Source organism: Protopterus annectens, chromosome 3.part1 (assembly GCF_019279795.1).
Source record: "Protopterus annectens isolate FY-2018-M chromosome 3.part1, PAN1.0, whole genome shotgun sequence".
NCBI lineage: Eukaryota > Metazoa > Chordata > Ceratodontiformes > Protopteridae > Protopterus > Protopterus annectens.
The window spans coordinates 1031375431-1031394126 of NC_056732.1; the positions used below are offsets into that span (position 1 = coordinate 1031375431).

Here is an 18696-nt window from a genome sequence, read left to right on the forward strand (position 1 = left end):
ACATCATAAACCATTTCTGCAATAGGTGGGATGGCCAGGGGTCTGTGCTGGGACAGTTCTAGAAACTCTCCACATCTTTTCTTAGACTGTGGGAAGTTGAGATACCCACTGAAAATGTTCCCTGAGGGAGTGAAGGGTTTCCCCAAATGAGAGGTCCTCTGGCAGGGAAGCAGAAGGGATGGATTCCTTTGCATCTGAATCCTCAAGCAGTTAAGGAATTTTGTTCTTCAACAGCTGAATAATCAGATTCTTCAGACTCTTGATCTGTCAATTTCTGGAGAAGGATGCCTTTTCCTTTTAGGAGTAGGGGCCTGAGTACCTCGGATACGGAAGATGAGATCCTACGCCATTTTAAGCATTTGTGCTTAGGGTGGTGGAGCAGTAGCAAGATGGTGGCTAGAAGCAGATTTCCTAGGAGTGGCCTGGCTTCTAGGCCTGACAGAATCAGTCTGTTTCAGAGAAGTGGTAGTCGATGTGAAGACGTCGGTTTTTGTCTAGATTCAGTAGTGTGAAAGGTTTCCTTGAAGCCAGTGCCTGTGTTCCTGGTCCGGACCCAACTGAGGCAGAGACAGCCAAAGGGTCGGAAGACTAAGTAGAGTTCTGCAGCATACCGGACACCAAAAGGGCCTCGGCAGAGGCCTGCGTAGATACTGAATCGAGCATCAGGGGCTGCGAAAGCACCTCACTGAATTCAGAACTGACTGCCTGCTTAGCGGTAGCGTCGTTGGAAGGCTTAGCCTTGTGTGGTCTGTCTATCTTTATCTCTAAGTTTTTTCGTAATGTCCATGGATTGTTGGCTGACAGATGCCATATCGGAATTCGAAGATAGAAAACGAAAATAACAGTCTACAAAAAGAACTCTACAGTGAATGGTTCTCGCATTAAAGAGGGCACAGAACTGGCAACGGGGGACATCGTGTTCTGGGCCTAAACCAGCGATGCAGTAAGAATGAAAGTATTGGTGTGGGATCTGCTTTCCACAGGCGAGACAATTATTTTATTTTTATTTATTTTACATTTGTTGAACGGGCTAGTCCAACTGGATATATGTCCATTTTCAGTGGAGGCCCGGGGAGAAAAGCTCCAACATAGATAAAAATACATAAACACAAGAAAAACAATATATTTGTAATCCTAGAACACATTTGTAAACAACTTGTAGAGTATCCTTACAAGACTAGAGAGCATTAAAAATCATAGATTTAGAGATCAGGAACTTAACATCAATGAAAAAGGGAAGAAAAAGTATACCATAACTGGAAGTATGAATATAGAGTGATGAGAAAACAGTTTAAGATGCAATACTTTAGTGGTGTAGTTAATAGCAGGATTAAGTTGATATAAGAGCAGGAAAACTATGATACAGCAGGATTGTGATGATACAGATGTTGAAGACTCATACATACTGTTGTCAGCTAAGAGAGCAGGTAAAACTCTAAGTTGGGTTATGTAGAAAAACTTAGAAGTACAGAGTAAGATAGCTAACTGCACATGAGCTGTAAGGTTAATGAGAGGTACTGGCAGTGCAGTAGTACAATGAAGAATGAAAGGTGAGAGTAGTAGGCAGTAGCTGTTTAGTCTGGGTTGGTACAAGGGCAAAGCCAGTGAGTTTTGAGGTATGTTTTAAGTAGCTTTTTGAAAAGTAGTGTAGAGGAGTGGGAGGTTAGTTCACTAGGGAGCTGATTCCACGTTTTTCCTACTGTGTTGGAGAACAGAGAGTCCCCAGCCCTGTTATTGGATTTTGTGGTGGATACTAGAAGTTTCCTTGATGAGCGTAGGGTTTTAAGATTATTGTAGGGGGAGACGGTAGTTAGTAAAGGAGTATTGCTAGGATGATGAAGGGTTTTGTGGGCAGTAATAAGTTGGTGAAAGAGAATCTGATTAGGTAGTTCCAGCCATCCTAGCTGTTTGAGATTGTGACAGTGGTGTGTTCTAAATGGGGATTCCAGTGGCAAATCTGACAATGTTACTGTAGGAGGTATTAAGCTTGTTGAGGTTGTTTTTTGATAGGTTAGTATAAATGGGAGAGGCGTAGAGGAGGGTAGAGGATAAGATGGGTATGGGCAATTGTAGTTCTAGCTTTTGGAGTAAGAAACAAATTTAGCCTATAGAGAGCCTAGTTTTTTGTTCACCGACTTTATTGTAGTATTGATATGGGTATCAAAGGTGAGGTTTGTCATCTATAGTTACCGCTAAGAGTTTGGTGGTAGGGTCGGGAGTTATGACAGTGCCATTGTTTGATGTTACAGTGAAGTGGAGGTGGGGGGAGGACTTTTGTGTAGGAGTAAATAACAATAGTTTGGTTTTTTTGGGGGGTTAAGGAGGAGACAGCGTTGGAGGAACCAGTTCTCAACTATATTAAGTGTTGCTTGGGAGAGGGACTACAGTTCAGAAATGAAGCTGAGCATATTAATGTTGAGTCATCTGCATATTGTATGCAGGTGGCTTGTGGAGTATTCATGTTTAGATCATTGATAAATAGAGAAAATAGGAGAGGGCCCAAGATGGAGCCTTGAGGGATGCCCAAGGTAACTGGAAGAAGGGAGGAAAGGTTTTTCTCCCAAAGTACTGCTTGTTTTCTGTTTTCTAAATAGGAGTTGAACCATTTTAGTGCCTGAGTATCAAGAGAGAGGGACTTAAGTATACTCAGAAGTATCTGGTGGTTTACCATATCGAAGAACAGAAGAAAGAGTATTGTTATTGCGATGTTTGTTGAGGCAGTCCGAAAAGGATAGAAGGGCAGTGGTGGTGCTATGGAATGGCCTGAAACCATGTTGACAGTTTGCTAGTATGTTATTTTGTAGTAGGTGGTCTAATAGTTGTTGGTGGATACATTTCTCCATGATTTTCGCTAGTGTGGAGAGTAATGCTATTGGGCGATAGAGAGTTCAGTAGAGTTACTGCCCTTATGAAGAGGGATAATATGGGAGATTTTCCAGACTGATGGAATTGTACCTTCAGTAATTGTTCTATTTATTAGAATATAGATAGGATATGCTATTGCTTTAGCCGTAGCTAATTAACGGATTAATGGAGTAGCGGATTAACTTTTTCGGACATTGGACAGTGCAAGAAAAAAGGGTCCCCAACAGGGTACTTAGCTTTAGACGTTTTCTGCTGAAAATTCAACTTCTGGTAGTTACCGACCGGCACTTGTGTGAACTGCTTCTGCTACAGGCTCCACGGCAAGAAAGAATGATGCAATTACATTGGCTGCCTTGCTTTATAGCACTGACGACCTAACGGACTACAGGCAACGGCAACCGGCGCAAAAAAACTGACTCTGGTATTTGGGCTGACCGAGGGCTACCACAGCAGGGATAACCCACAGCTGATGACTGCAACAGTGAAACATGAACATCTTAAATGCATGCATCTTCCTAATCCAGACTAATGAAACTACAGCATAACTATAGGTACAGGAAAAGATTGTGTATACACAATGCTGATAAACTGCTCTCAGAAGAGAGCCCAGATGAAGTCCACTTCAGGGGCTCCTCACAAAGATCTAAAATTCAGACTATAATTCCCCATAAATCCATTTTTAACTAATAAGGTTAAAGATATTACAAAGCACCTACCCGCTTCACACCATCTCCTCCACCTAGGCATCCAAGAGCCTCAGATCTTTGACTGAAGAACTGACCAAGAGAAAGTCGCAAATAACTTTTATCTTCTTTTCCAAATTCTGAAGCTGCTTGAGAGGCTCGCATCAAAATGTAGTTACATGATGGCAGTCTCCAAGAAGTGTCACCAAGTCCTAAAGAAACATCTTGCAAGTCCATTTTTTCCTCCTAGCAAAAAAAAAAAAAAAGTTTTAGTAGTATCATTATACAATACATTAAGATTTCACATTATGTACAAGATTTAATCACGAATGGAGCTTTTCCATCTCAAACTTCCTTATTATCAGATGCACTGTGCTGTGCAAAAATAAAGATAAGCACACATTTCAATAATGGTGCCTTTTTGCACCAAAATAAATATTCATAGTACATACTTGATCAACAGATTTATGAAAGTTTGCAAATGGAAAGATTAAATCTTCACCTACTTAGTATGCTATCATGGGAAAAACACAGCAATAAGCTGTACTCGCATAAGATGCTCAACAGTTGTAGCACTTCAAGGGACAAGCTCTTCCAGCAAAGTGAGACAGCTACCCCTCTTATTTGCAGTGCTGACCTTTGTCAAATAATCTCTATAACCTGCAATTATACTAGTGTACACTGTATAAGGGCTACAGTTTAGTATGGCTCTCTGCATTTGCAGGTCACTTTAAGCCTAGCCAAATTTCCCATCTGGTTCTTGGAATTATTTATTTTGTTTAGTGTTTAGATTAACCTTATCTATTCATAAGACTACATTTATATTATCTCTAGTGGTAGTACCCAGGATACCGCACATATTTAAGAAAAACCCTAGTATTATTCAAATCATTTAGGAGCTGCCTCTGTGTATAAGTAGTACAGGAGGAGTAACGCAGGTAGCTTCATCTATTTTGATCTCCTGCATTCCATAAGTCAGTTGTCAAACAAGCAGGTGATGTAGGGTCCATATCACTTTATCAAATCCCACTTCAGTGAATACCTCTTTGAACAACTATTCATCAAAGCTGCTAATCACACAGACTTTTCAGCTAAATTTTTCCTAGGGAAAACAGGTTGGCCATCTAAAATTTGCCCTTTTCCCCACTGTAGTGCGATTTTGGAGTTGGTAAATTTAGTTGTGGGGGTGCAGCCCCTCCCCACCTGGGTAAGTGTTAAATTTTAGGATTTTCAAGATCACTAGGGTGGCCTGTTGGTTTGCCCTAGGAAAAGTTTTGATGAAGTCTGCAATGTTTAGTAGCTATGATAAATAGGTGTTCGACGAAGAGGTATTAGCTGAAGTGGGATTCGACAAAGTGATATATACTCGGTGATGTAGGGAGTTTATTGCTTGTTTGAGGTTTTCTACCATGCCAGTGTAGGGGATCAAGTCAAAAGACTTAGCCACATCTAAGCAGGCTGTGTGCACTGCTTTACCTGTACCCACAAGCTTTGGTGACCTTTTCAAAAAAAAGTCTACCAGATTCATGAAGCATGACCTGCTTCTGATGAATCCAAACTGAAATAGGTCCAGTATTTGAAGGTTCCATGTGTCCTTATTAATTCCATGATAATTCTATGGCTTTAAATATGAGCCTGGTCAAACTTATGGGCTATAATTTCCTGGGTCTGTGGAGGGTCCTCCCTTTTGCAGAGGAGTAACTGTTGCTACTCTGAATTCACATGGTACAAAAACCCAAAATCTGTATGGAGGTTATGGTGGAACACTGTTAGGGGTGTGGCTAAATCATGATTTAGGTTATTCACTACACACGCAGAGATATTGTCACTACTTACAGAATGCAGTTGTGCCCGAACACAGACGGAACTAAATGTTGAATTTGTATGAGCCAATTTTCATCACATTCTAAGGCCTCTAATGCCAGCAGCCATTCCAATTTACCAACCAGGTTCCTGCAATTAGGAATAAGACAGTAATATTTCAGTTTCATTCAGCTTATAATTTTAACATAAACCTACAGCAGTGGTAAAAAGCTTGCAGACATTGGCTGTAAGCAATCAACTTGAGTATTATTTTACACAGCTGGCTATGGAGAAATCCCTAGCAGGTTTCCTGTTGTGTGAATGAGCTATACAACCTCCATTAAATAAGACTTGCCAGGAGAGAATGCAGTTGATCAGAGATCCACCTAATTTTTTTCCTTCCTCTTTTTAAAATTACATCAAGAAATCCTGACACTTCAATATACAGTCAAACAAAGCTTTCATTCATTAGCAGTCTTGAGAAAAAGAGAAGTCTCATTACCTTTGGTCTAAGTGAGGATAATTGGCACTACCTACCATTCTGAAAACCAACTGCAATCTTATTTTAGTTGAATAACCATTAAAAAGAGGATTATGGTCTCCATTATGCATACATTAAGTCCATACTGAGAAGTACACCTATCAAAAGGCAGTCTTTACTGTTAAACAATTCATCACCCCAGATGCTAGAACATGGCTAGTTAAATTGTTGCTCTTACTGAAACTTAAACCTTCCATCTGAAGTGTCAAACTTGAACCTGCATACTACTACAATGTAAAGTTGGCAGTGGGTATAGACTACCACTGTTGCAAAACAGGATGGACTGGCTGAAGGTAAAAAAAAATCAGCTCAATCTCATTTGCTTCTTTTACAAATTATTCTAGGTTGACCTGCCCAGTTACTAATGTGGGATTCTATAATCCACAGTGTGAATAAACAGACTTGGATCACCTCACCATATCAAGCGATCTCGGAAGACATTGCTCTGAGAATCTACAAATGAGATAAGACTAGGAGAGTACTACCCTCGATCCTTAATTATTCATGTCCACCCACTTAACTGAATACTACCAGTGAACCAAACAGCATTCTTCACAGAGCACAAGCTTTTCCTCCCATCTCCTGTAATGCATTACTACAGTTTCTGCAAAATGAGGCTGGCCACCTACTTCTTAAAAGAAATAAATCCTCAGAAGGTAAGAATCCTAGGCAAGGAAGTGGACATGGTCTTGGAGGTCAATGAGGTGTAGCAAGACAAGGTGACAGTTTGGAAGGGGGGTAGTGTAGATGGACATGGGTAACAAAAGTTCCAACATTACTGTAAGTAAATAACTGTTGTACCTTAGATTATCCCGTCCATCCACTTCACTGGATGGAACAGAGCTCCTACCTAACATCACAGGTAGCATCATGACAAATGATATTGGCTGCTGCACAAGTCTCACCTACTGAGCTTTTTAAAGTTGAAAATAGCAACAACCCAAGTTTAATAATCCTTTGGTTTACATGGGAGTGGGTTACTGGATGAAGCATTAATGTAGGAGATCCATTCAGAATGCCATTTATATGAAGGAACTTTAGGCACCTCTTGGCCCAATCTCCCTTTGAAAAGGCAACAAATAACTGCTTGCATGCTCTAACTTAACAGGTAAAATCTTAGATGACCATGTACATCCAAACAATGAGACAGTCTTCCCTGCTAGAACAGGAAAGGAAAAAGGCACATGGAAGGGCTGGTTTAGTGTACTCTATGGGCACCTTAGGCAGAAAGGAAGCAGTGTCCTCATAGACATGAAGACCACCAAGATAAGACCTGGAGTTCTGAAATTTCTCTAACTGAAGCATTTCTCAGATATTACATGATAGTTGAAAGAGAAAAGTTAGAAGAGAAACTACTAGGTGCTTCTCTCAGTTATACTACAAGGTGGCAGTGAAAAATAACTGGTGGTAAGATAAGAAAACAAATGGAAACTCTGATAGAAACTACTGATGGAAACTACTTTATAGAAGAGGGAGTCAAAGTAATTATGTGACTTTGTTACCTCGAGTATAAGTTTATTAGATGATCTAAGGGTCCTGGGGTTGGTAATTAGTTGCACTTGGTTGGAGAATGCAAGACAATTTTTGGGCTTGTGGATAATGGGGTGGGTAGTGGTGAGCTGACTGAGTGATAACAGATTTGGAAATTCAAGCCAGTGTAGTTTTTGAAGAGCAAGATAATGATTGGTCCTGTTTGGTATATTAGCAGCAAATTTTGCTATTTTATTACAGCAGGAATTAAGTCTATGTAAGTAGACATGAGCAGGTTAGTGAAAATTTGAGGAGAGTAGATAGGAGGTGGGATTTGGCTGTTGCTAGACTGGTGTTTTCAGTAAGATAAGGTTTGACCTACGCAGTGCACCAAATTTGATGGGAACTTTAATTGTCAGTGATGCGTGTTTATCAAATGTTAGGTTGCTGTCTATTGTGACCAAGTAGTTTTGTTTGGTTAACTGGTTTGATTATAGTGCCATTACTGGAGAGAGGAGGTGGGTTGACTTTGGATTTCCTGCTGGAGAATATCATTAACTGTTTTATTTGGGTTTAGGATGAGGTGAAGTTCATTTAGGTAATTTTCAACATCTAGAAACAATTTTTGCAGTTTATCCTGGAGTTCTTGGGGGTGTGGGAGCAGAGCAAATAAGGGCAGCATTGTTGGCATATTGAATGATAGAAACAGATTTAGTGGCAATGTTTAGACTATTTGTAAATATAATAAAAAGAAGAGGGCCAAGGATGGAACCCCAACAGAGGCTGGACTGGGAGGTGTGTTTAGAGTTTAGTATCCCACTTAGTTGCCTGCTGTCAATTAGTAAGGTAGCTAAAGAACGAGCCGAGAGAGACTGAAGGAGGCTAGAGTGTTGAGTAGTAGTGGTGGGATACTGTATCAAAAGCTTTAGACACATCAAGGAATATAGTAGAGGCTAGCTGTCCATTGTTTTTGAGGAGGTTGATGTAGTTAAACTTATGAGGGCTGTGGAGGTACTGTGTTTTGGATGGAAGCCATGCTGTGAACTACATAAGAGATTTGTAGTGAGGTGGTCTAGGAGCTGCTTATAGATACATTTCTCTAAGATTTTGGCTAGGGTGAGGGGGATGACATGGGATAATTTCCAGAGTATGGGGACATATTGTTCTGCAATGGATTGATTGATTAGGATAGATACAGGATAGGTGATGGAGCTGGCAGCAGTTTTTAAGCCACTAGGGAGTTGGTCAGAGTTTTTTGATACAACGGGTTTGTACAGAGTTAAACGTGAAGTAGCTGGGTTTAGAGTTAGTGGAGGTACACACTAAGTAGTTGGTTAGATTTGTTGTTTAAGGTCCTGCAGACCTACAAAAATATGAGATACCTTGTTTAAGGCCATCTGCCAGAAGCATATTTTTCTGCACAAAAAAACAGCAACTTAGCTTGTCACTTGATTAGATAACACAAAACAGACCAGCTATTAGACAGGACTAAGACGGACCCTAGAAGCACCTTCTCAAGGACCCAGTAAGTTAGGAGGTATGCCCATATCTCAAGCTGATGGGTGTACAGCACACACACATACTAAGTGGGGCTGATGTACCTTGCAACCACAGCAGAACAAAGCTGAACTTCCCACCAGCAAATCACTCATCAGAATATGTGGCAAGTCCAGGTGAATGAATGGTAGGCCAAGAGAGCCTAATAAGCATCTACTATTCTATTGAGTGTAGTGACAGGACAGAAACCAGAAGATCACGAGTGGTGCCTCTCCAGCCATTAACCATTCACACTCCAACAGAACAGCAAAATATTTAGACATGCAAAGGGCATTAAGATACTGGCAGCAAGCAAATTATGAAAACAGGTGCACCAACCACTGTTCTGCATCACAAGGAGGCTAGCAAAATAATTTCCTGGTTCACTCAATCAGTGGAAACTAGCAACGGAGACCTCTCTGCATCTATAAAAACTATCCAGTAAGCTGCCTTCTATCAAATTTTGTTCACCTAAAGAGACCACAACCATTAGAGTGACTACTCCAAGGTCTCAATGAACAGGGCTACAGGGCCACAAACAGCCACTCTCTCGACTGGAAGGGGGCAGCAAGGAGCGTTTTTCTGCAAGACCTCAACCACAGCAGCCAATACCTTAATAAATGCATTGAGCTCTGAAGGAAAAGCTAGTAACACTTTGGTGGCATAGAAGGATGAAGCCCAGATTATGACCCAACCACCCAGGTTTGATTAAGTGGCTTGAGCTACTGATGGAGCAGCAAGGATGAATGGATGTGCCAATCCCGGGGAGGTTGGTACATGGGCATCTCTTGGTGATTATACTTGATGCAGGCAAAGGATGTCACTGGAGGAGTGGTGACTATCCTTGATGGAAAGCAGAGGATGTTGCTGAAGGAGCGGTCCACAAGGTGGGCCAGACTCAGCTGCTGCAAAGATAGTGTGATGTGATGCATGCCCATGTTGTACATCCATCCTGGGCCTACTGTTATGAGGGATGGCAGAAATGGGTAGGTCAAAGTAAAAAGCCCCTGGACTGACAAACACGTGGAGAGCCCTGGGATACCCTTAGGATCCATAACTAGCCCCAGCAATACCCAAATACGTCCAGAGAGCAAGGAGATAACTAGTAGACCAGACAGACAGAGGCACTGGGGTTCCAGGCCAGTACCAATGATGGAAAGAAGGGACAAAAAAATTCTCTGCAATATAAGCAGTGCTCACCCAGACCAAGATAAAGGAACCTCACACTTGCAGACCAACTAAACACTGAAATGCCAAAAGGCAACCATCTAGCCCAATAATACCTCGTATGTGTCCTGTCGATTCCATATCAAGTCCAAGTCTGGAAAGTGATGCACTTTGCTGTAAAAGTCAGTGAGGTCCAAGGCAGAACGGAAAGCAGGAAAGTGCGACAACAGACCTACCTCATCCCTCTTCCAAATGAGAGTGGGACTCTGCAGACTTTCTTCCCATTTCTGCAGTACAATAAAGGCCATGATCAGAATGTATTGTCTGTCAATGGATTTTTGCCTTTGGGAAGAACTTTAGCACGGTTAAGTATGACTGGCTGACAACAACCAAAACCCTAATGGATCTTGATAAGAGTCCTCTGTGCTGAAGCAAACTTGCTTAACTATTATGCCACCAACACACAGGCATTTCTACAGTGTATGCCAACTCTGCAGCAGTTGAAAAGTACAGTTCTGCAAGTTGCACTGATGTGACAGTAGATGTTCAAATTCTTCACTGTTGCAATGGCCTACAGTTGCATCCTGCCAAGGATACAGAAACCAGCCAGATTACAAAAGTTATCACCTCCTACACTTACACTGCTAATATGCTGACCCTATTTTGGAGAGGGCTATACAACAGCCACAGTAACAACATTTTCAGGACTTCTTTCTAAAGAAAACTGGGAACCCACTATAAACAACCATAAACACACAGACACGCACACCAAAACATACAATGGGGATGGCAGGTGGGTACATCTACTGCAGTAGTCAAGAATTTGAACATCTGTCAAAGATGAGTGCAATTTACACAACTACAATAGGTTCATCATTAGCACTGCTGCAGTATCCTATGGCTAGACTACCATAGCTTACTCAACCTGGGAGAAGAAAAGGTTAAGGATCTAGGAGCCCCTGGAGAACAGTTCTAGTGAAGCCAGCTCAGGACCTGGAAAAGGAGTCCAGCTTATAGTGCTTTTGCAAATGTATAAATGGAGGACCAAGTTGCTGCTTCTAGAATACTTTAGTTCTTAGTAGAATGTGCCTTAACACTGCCTGGAATATATTTTCCATGACAGGAACAAAGAGCAGCAGAAGATAACCACCTAGAAACAGTCTTTAGACACAGCTTGATCTTTTAGTCCTAGAATAGGGAACACGCTGGTTAGCTTTCTTAAAGGACATGGTTCCGTCAAGATTGTACCAGAGTTGTCTATGCATATCCAGAGTGAGCAGAAGTGTCTCCCTTGCTTTTTGGTTCTGATAGAAAACATGAAGACTGATTGCTTGATTCAATGCAAAATCAAACAAACTTAGGCAAAAAAGGGATTTGTGAGCAGAGTGATCTTACCTCCATGGAAAAGCAGAATGGGTTCTCCCACCATGACAGCCTACAACTCTGATATTCTTGCAGATGTCACATTAATAAGAGCAACACCCAGGTAATGAACCTTAAATCACGCCTTGACAGGCAGGTTCATAGGCAGAGAGTCAGCTTTTCTAACACTAAATTAAGATCCCAGTGAGGAGGAACCAGTCTACAAGGTCTCCCATGCAAAACCCCTTTTAGAAATTATTTAACAAAGTAAGAGGGGGATCCACAGCCAGACCTGCAGAAATGGCTACAAGATGTACCTTTGCAAATGCATAAGACAGGCCAGAAAACAGTAACTCTCAAATACTTAAGCATCAGTGTTACAAAATCTTTGATGGATCCCTGGTTATTGATTATGCAACTAGAAAAATCTCTTCCACTTGCCAGTATATGACTTTACAGTAGCAGGCTTTTTTAGCTTCTTCAGTATTTGCTGCATGCTTTCATGAAAGAGATACATAAAAGGTATCAAACTTGAGTCACCCAGGCAGTCAGTATTGCAATTTTATGCTGGGGTGTATCAAGCTCCCCTTGACCTGTCTGAGAAGATCCAGTCTGTAAAGAAACTTGTGGTAACTGGCCCTGCAAATTCGATAAGGAAGAACCGACTACCTGGGTCATCAGAGTCTCGCATTCTTTAGAATTAACCCGAAAATTATCAGAAAGGGTGGAAATGCATAAAGGAATGTCCCACCCAGAAGAACGAAAGAGTACCTGTTCTCCTCACCTGTTTGCAAGGGGTCCTGGAACAGAATTTGTTAAGTTGTATGTTTTGAGTAGCAGCAAACGATCTGGATCAACTTCCAGCCCACCTCTACATTGACTTTCCACTTGTGAGAGTCTGTCCGGGATCTGCTTGACTGCTACCATATTCTGCTCTAATGGTATGCAAGAATCTTGGAGTGCTTAAGTTGTAGAGCTAGCTACCAAGTTATCACAAACAGCCGGCACAGGGGTAAATATGACCTGCTGCCCCTGTTTATGTATATTACCATGGTGTTGTCCGTCATGCCCTGTAAGAGATCTGGGTCCCAGTGATAATAGACTTCATGGCATGAATCACTGCCAACATTTCTTTTACACGTGTGTTTTGATCTATCTGAACTGTCCCACAGTTCTTGAACTGTTATCCCATTAAAACTGCTCCGCAAAGAAACTCAAAGGAATTAGTACAGATTGTATTGGAGTGCGAGAAGAAAAGGGGAGACCTGGATTGTGAGCCATCTGAACGATTTACTAATGCAGTGCTGACTTCATAACATGAAGAATGAAACCAAACTCCAGGGAATGAGAATGCTGGGTCCATAGGTTTTTGAGGTACCTCTGAATCTTTTTCATGTGCAACTCAGCAAAGGGAATTTTAAGAATCACAGTCATTCAGCCTAATATCTGTAACATTCTTTGACAGCAGCAAGAAATCCAAGAAAAATTCCAAATATAAATCCATATCCTGGGGAAGGAAAGTCTTTGAAAGACGCTGTCAAAAAGGCAACTTAGAAACACAATCTTGCATGACAGAACACTGGTGGATTTCTGCACATCTGGAATTCTAGTTGCTCTAGTATGGAAGATGCCTTTGCCAAGGTCTCCTTACAAGGGGGAAAATACTCTTCACAAAGAAAATCATCTAAATAAGGAAAGATGTGGATGCACTGAGATCTGCAGTGAGCCATGATTGAGACGAGACACTGTAAAAACCCTTGGTACAGTAGACAACTCACAGTAATAAAGGCCAATAAGGAATCATTCATAGTCACTGACAGGGGTTGCATAGGTGAAGATTGCCTGATGACATCTACCATCGAAGATACCACCTGCAGATTGAAGTAATTTTTACAGGAAAAGTTAATGGATGATATAGAATGGACTACTAGACTGCTAGTGTTTACTGAAGTACTCTCATACAGAACCTTGCTAAGGGCACTAGAAGAATGGCAGTCAACATGGAACCTAGAACTCTTAGAACAAGTCTTGCTGGGAGAGAGGGCCTATCTAGTAGAAGCTGAACTTGACATCTCAGACAATTGCTGTAAAGGAAAGCTTGCTATTTGCATGACAGTTAAGTTGTGTTCCTATGAATGCCATCATCTGCACAGGTGTCAGATTCTATTTTGCCAGATTTATTGCGATTCCCAGCTGACGGAAGACATGAAAGAGATACTGTGTCGCCAATTCATATTGATGCCTTGATTGTGTTGTCAGGAGCCAATCGACTAGGTATGGAAACTGCTGAAGGGTAGTGTTCTGAATTGGTAATGACTGGCTCTCCGCCATAAGCGCAGATGTCTCCTGGAGTGTCTGTCGATCTTTAGCTGATAGTACGTGTCCTGGAGGTCTACTGAGCACATCCAATCATCCTTGCATAGTAACAGCAAGATAGACTAACAGTCACCATATGGAACTTTGACTTCTTGACAAACAAATTTAGATTGCTCAGGTCCAATACAGGACACAGATCCCCTGTCTTTTCTGGCACCAAAAAGCATGAATAAGTTCTGCAACCTTGTTGCAGAGTTGGGACTGTTTGGATGACTCTTTTCTAGAAGAGTTTGAACTTCATTCATGGCGTACTCCCTCTGACTGGGTGGAAAGTCAGGGAGCTTCTTTGCAGGAGGTGGGAGGGAATGTAATAACATCTGGAAAGTATGTTTAGCACCCAGGTATTGTTTTCTAGTTTTGTTCAGGTGTCTAGGTGCAATGACAATCTGCCTGCAACTGCCACCATAGTACAACAGTCAGGCAAGAGCTTCAGGAGTACTGAGAGGGCCGGTCAGAGAAAGGTTCCCTGAACCCCCGATTCTGTGGACCCCCCTCCCCCCATCCATCAGGCAGAATCTTCCATTGAAGCCTCGTTCTCTGCCTCTGGATTAGGACTCCTCATGAGAATCCGGGAAGGAACTCAGACTTTTTGAGCCATATATTCTTCTCACTACGCGGGTTCCTTGAAAAGGGCCTCAGAGGGAGAAAATTTGATCCCTACAGCAGAGACTTCCACTCTAGCAGACTGCAGGTAAGTGTATGCTTTACAAATGGTCCAAACAGTGAAGACCCATCAAAGGGGAGCATTGGTGAAAGACTCTTTAAAGGGTTCCATAAACCCACAAAGCCTCAACCAGGCATGTCTACTTAGGGCTATGCCTGACCTGGCTGCTTGAGAAGTACCTTCTGCAGCATTGGAAATCAATCTCATCGATGAGTTAGCTAAAGACACGAGAGCTGACAACTCAGGAGAGACATTACCAAAGTCTTCTTTCAACATGCACTCAGAAGTGGTAACCTCCTTACCCAGATCTCTTTGAAGATGAATAAAATGTGTCAAATAGTTTGGCTCTCAGCAAAAATGTTGCTGAGGTGTATATGCAATTCCCATCTCTGCCCAAGGCCTGGAACACCTTCAGGGGATGGACAGAGGAGCTCTGCTCCACTAGCTCATCCTTTGCTGTTGCTGACACTATGATGGCATCAACCGGAATAGATTTACTCCAGTGGAGGTGATCCCATGGAGGGCACAAGAATTTATCAGCATACTTGGGAATAAGCTCCATGGCTTCAGGTTCCTTCCAAGCCTATCGGAAGGCTAACTCAATAAGCTCATCTGCTGGAGGGGGCCAGCAAGGATGTAGATGGACGCATTCCGAACACCTCCAGAAACGCAGATTCCTCAGAAGGGGGTTGGGCAGACCATCCACGCTTGTGCTTTAGGATCTGTAGGATATCTCAGGAGATCAGGTGGAAATCAAGGGAACCTTTCTCCCTCAGATCGGTGCCCTCTGTCAAAAACTCCAAAGGGGAGTCAACAAGCTTCCTCTTGCATGTCTTCTTCTGATGCACCTCCTCCATGGCAGACTCGGGGGAGGACTCTGAAGATGAAGGGGGCCCCTGCCACATTGGAGGGAGGGGTGGAGGAAGTTCTGGGCAGGATGAATGGGATCAAGACTCAAACTAGATTAGAACTGCACAGGTTCTTGAGGAGGAAGAGATGCATTTCTGGGTCTGGAGAATACTTTTCTGCCACATTGAAAGCAAACAAACCCAGAGATCCAGTCTCCTCAGAGCCAAAGCAGGAGGAAAAAAGGAAGACAGAACTCCAGATATGTAGCCTCCAGACAACACCTGACCTGAATGGTCAAGGGCCAATGCCCCAAGTGGTAGAGACTGAACCAACCATGTGGGAGCAGTGTCTAGGGCCGCAAAACTGGTATAGACTTCTCAAATGCAGGACCACTCTGATCCAAGACCATCAGAGCTGAGCAGGTCTGGGACATTGCCGGAGTACAGGAAAGCAGTATCCTCAGCTCAGATAATGTTTCTCTCGAGACATCCAGACTCAGTTTCCTAAGTAGACTGTCAGATTGGCTGAGGAATCATAAGAAATGGTGATGGGGTTGCAACGGATCCAAGATGGGACTAAGAGCAACAGCTCCAACTCAATCTGAGCTTTGAGCAAGTTCCACATCATCTTATCCATGTCAGAAAAGGACAGCCTAGAAGACACTGAGAAGTGGGTAGACCTCTTAGGGGAAAACAGACTTCTTTCACCTCGTTACATGGCTCAGAGACCTTGGATTCAAAGGGGACCTGCTCAGAGAAGTTGAACTCAGCATGAAAACCACCTTGGATGAATCCAAAATCACCCTAGGAGCCATGGTATTCAGATCGGAGGTAGGTTGGATCCAAGAAGGTGCAATATTGGAGGTGAACAGCACTAGCTCCGAGGTACTCTGATCTGAAGGAGACCTGGCCTTCCTTGGATCCAATGATGATGGATCAGTTTTTTTCTTCTTCTCCGGAACAGGAGTAGAAGCCCAAGAAGAGACTAGTTTGTACCCCTTTCTTTGGTTCCTTCAAAGCTCTTGGTTTTGTAGCGTCTTGGCTGGATGAAAGCAACAGTCCTTCAAGAACCAAATATTCTGGCGATTTGCTAAAGAGCAGGAGTTAAAGGCCACACACACCTCTCACTTTCCTCCTCCAAATGAGCAGGACCCAAACAGTACACACACTTCCACATTCAGACACTCAACTGTGTTCATAAGAGACACCTCTTAAAACTGGTGGGCTTGTCTGCAACTGAGCACACCTCACACAGGTGCAACAAAGCAAAAACCCATGCACACACCAACCACACAGAGCAGCTATTTAAAGGCAGTAGTAAAACAATTAAAACATACCAAACATACCAGGAATGTATATATATATATATATATATATATATATATATATATATATATATATATATATATATATATATATATATATATATATATATATATACATAGGTTCATAGGTTCATACTAGGCTATCTGCCCTAGGGCATTTATAAGCCTAGCCAGAATGTGTTTGGCTTTCGCCATCCATTTTAAATTTATTTTGCTATGCCCTTTTTCGAGGTTAGTATACTGTGCCTCTATCTAACAGTGACACAGAAGTGATACCCGGGGTAAACCTACGATCTCCCATCCACTCAAGATTCCTCTTGAAGAGAGTCAATGAGGGACTCTGCCTAACCTGGACTGGGATTTTATTCCAGAGTGAAGGGAGCCTCTGGGTTATGAATCTGTCCCTCCAGCATGTCCTATTTATTTCAGTGCTGAGGTTCAAGTCTCTCGAGCGTGGCTCGATGGGATTTGGATTTTCTGAGGTGCAGCATGTCCATTAATTCCGGGTTGGACATGGCTTTATACGTCAGGCACAGATCGCCTCTGAACAGGCGGTATGCCACTGAGTAGAGCTGGAGTTTCTTTAACCGGGCAGCATATGGCATCTGTTTGAGCCCTTTGATCCTCTTGGTGAGGTACTTTTGGGGTCTTTCCAGTTGCTGCAGGTGTCTGGTAAGGTAAATCCCAAAAGGGGCATTGTACTCAATTATGGGCCTAATGAGGGATGAGTAAAGAGGCATGATGACCTCCCCTGATCTAGATGTGAATCCCTTCATGATTAGGTGGGCTATATAAAATGTTTTTCTAACCACTTTGGCCACGGGGTTGTCAAATGAGAGATTGCTATCAACTTGGGTCCCCAGGTCCCCAATTACTTCTTCTGTACTTAATGGATTTCCACCTATGTGGTAATTTGTGGGCACTTTGTTTTTGCCAAAGGGATGACTATACACTTTTTGGCATTTAGCTTGAGGCCATGGCACTGGCACCAGTTGTCTGTTTCTATGAGGCCCTTTTGGAGGATGCTTGTGTCGGCTGGAGAGTCGATTATGGCACCCAGTTTGCAGTCATCTGCGAACTTGGTCAGCCACAGTCCTTCCGTGTTGGCCTGTACCTCCGAGAAATATATACCGAACAAGAGAGGTCCCAGGACTGAGCCTTGTGGGACACCACTTGTAACTGGTTTGGAGTCTGACATGGCTCCAGCAATTCTAACCATGTGGGTTCTGTCCTTGAGCCAGTTTGCAATCCATCTAGTGACATAGGGGTTTATATTTAAGCTGGTGAGCTTATCTATAATGCCCGAGTGGGGTATTGTATCGAAGGCTTTTGCGAGGTCCAGGTAGGCTGCGTGGACCACCTTCCCCCTAGTCAATGGCCTTGGTGACTGTTTCAAAGAAATCAACCAGGTTTAAGAGGCAGGATCTGCCCTTAAAGCCGAACTGGGTAGGATCCAGTGTTTGTAGGTCCCCAATATCTTTATTTATGAGGTCCATGATGATCCTTTCCATAGCTTTGCAGACTAAGCTAGTCAGGCTTATGGGGCGATAGTTTCCAGGATCCGTTGAGGCACCACCTTTATGGAGAGGGACCACTGTTGCTGTACGCCACTCTTTGGGCACATATCCTGTAGTAAGGCTGAGATTGAACAGTAGTTTTATGTTTGGGTTTAGCTCTTCTTTGAGTTCATGTAGGATGCAGCCGGGACACCATCTGGTCCCATTGATGCTGTGTTTTTGCTTTGGAGAGGCGGTTCTTACCTGAGCATCTGAGATGTCAGGGGCGCAGCACTCTGCTGGGATAGATATTTGCCCTTTTGGTGGGGAGAAGTTTGCGCTGAACCTGTCAGCTAGGATGTTGGCAATGTCTGTGGGTTCGGTGTATTTTTTGTCATTTTGGACTAATTCTGAGCATATCTGGGAATTACCACCCAGGTTCCTAACATAACTAAAGAAAGCCTTGTGATTATCCTTAGTGTCCTGTGCAATTTTTCTCTCGAAGCTGGCCTTAGACAATTTTATGTGTGCCCGTAGTTTTTTGCTAATACTGATCAGTG

The 18696-nt window shown here is 42.7% G+C and overlaps 1 protein-coding gene across 1 annotated transcript in view; it reads right to left on the bottom strand.

Annotated features, from left to right (window-relative positions):
• Positions 1 to 18696, bottom strand: part of LOC122797745 (centrosomal protein of 192 kDa-like) — a 1194871-nt gene that overhangs the window by 680521 nt on the left and 495654 nt on the right. Inside the window, exon 10 of the mRNA XM_044066270.1 lies at positions 3582 to 3794. Coding sequence (XP_043922205.1) covers positions 3582 to 3794 — 213 coding nt within the window. The remainder of the gene's footprint in view (positions 1 to 3581; positions 3795 to 18696) is intronic.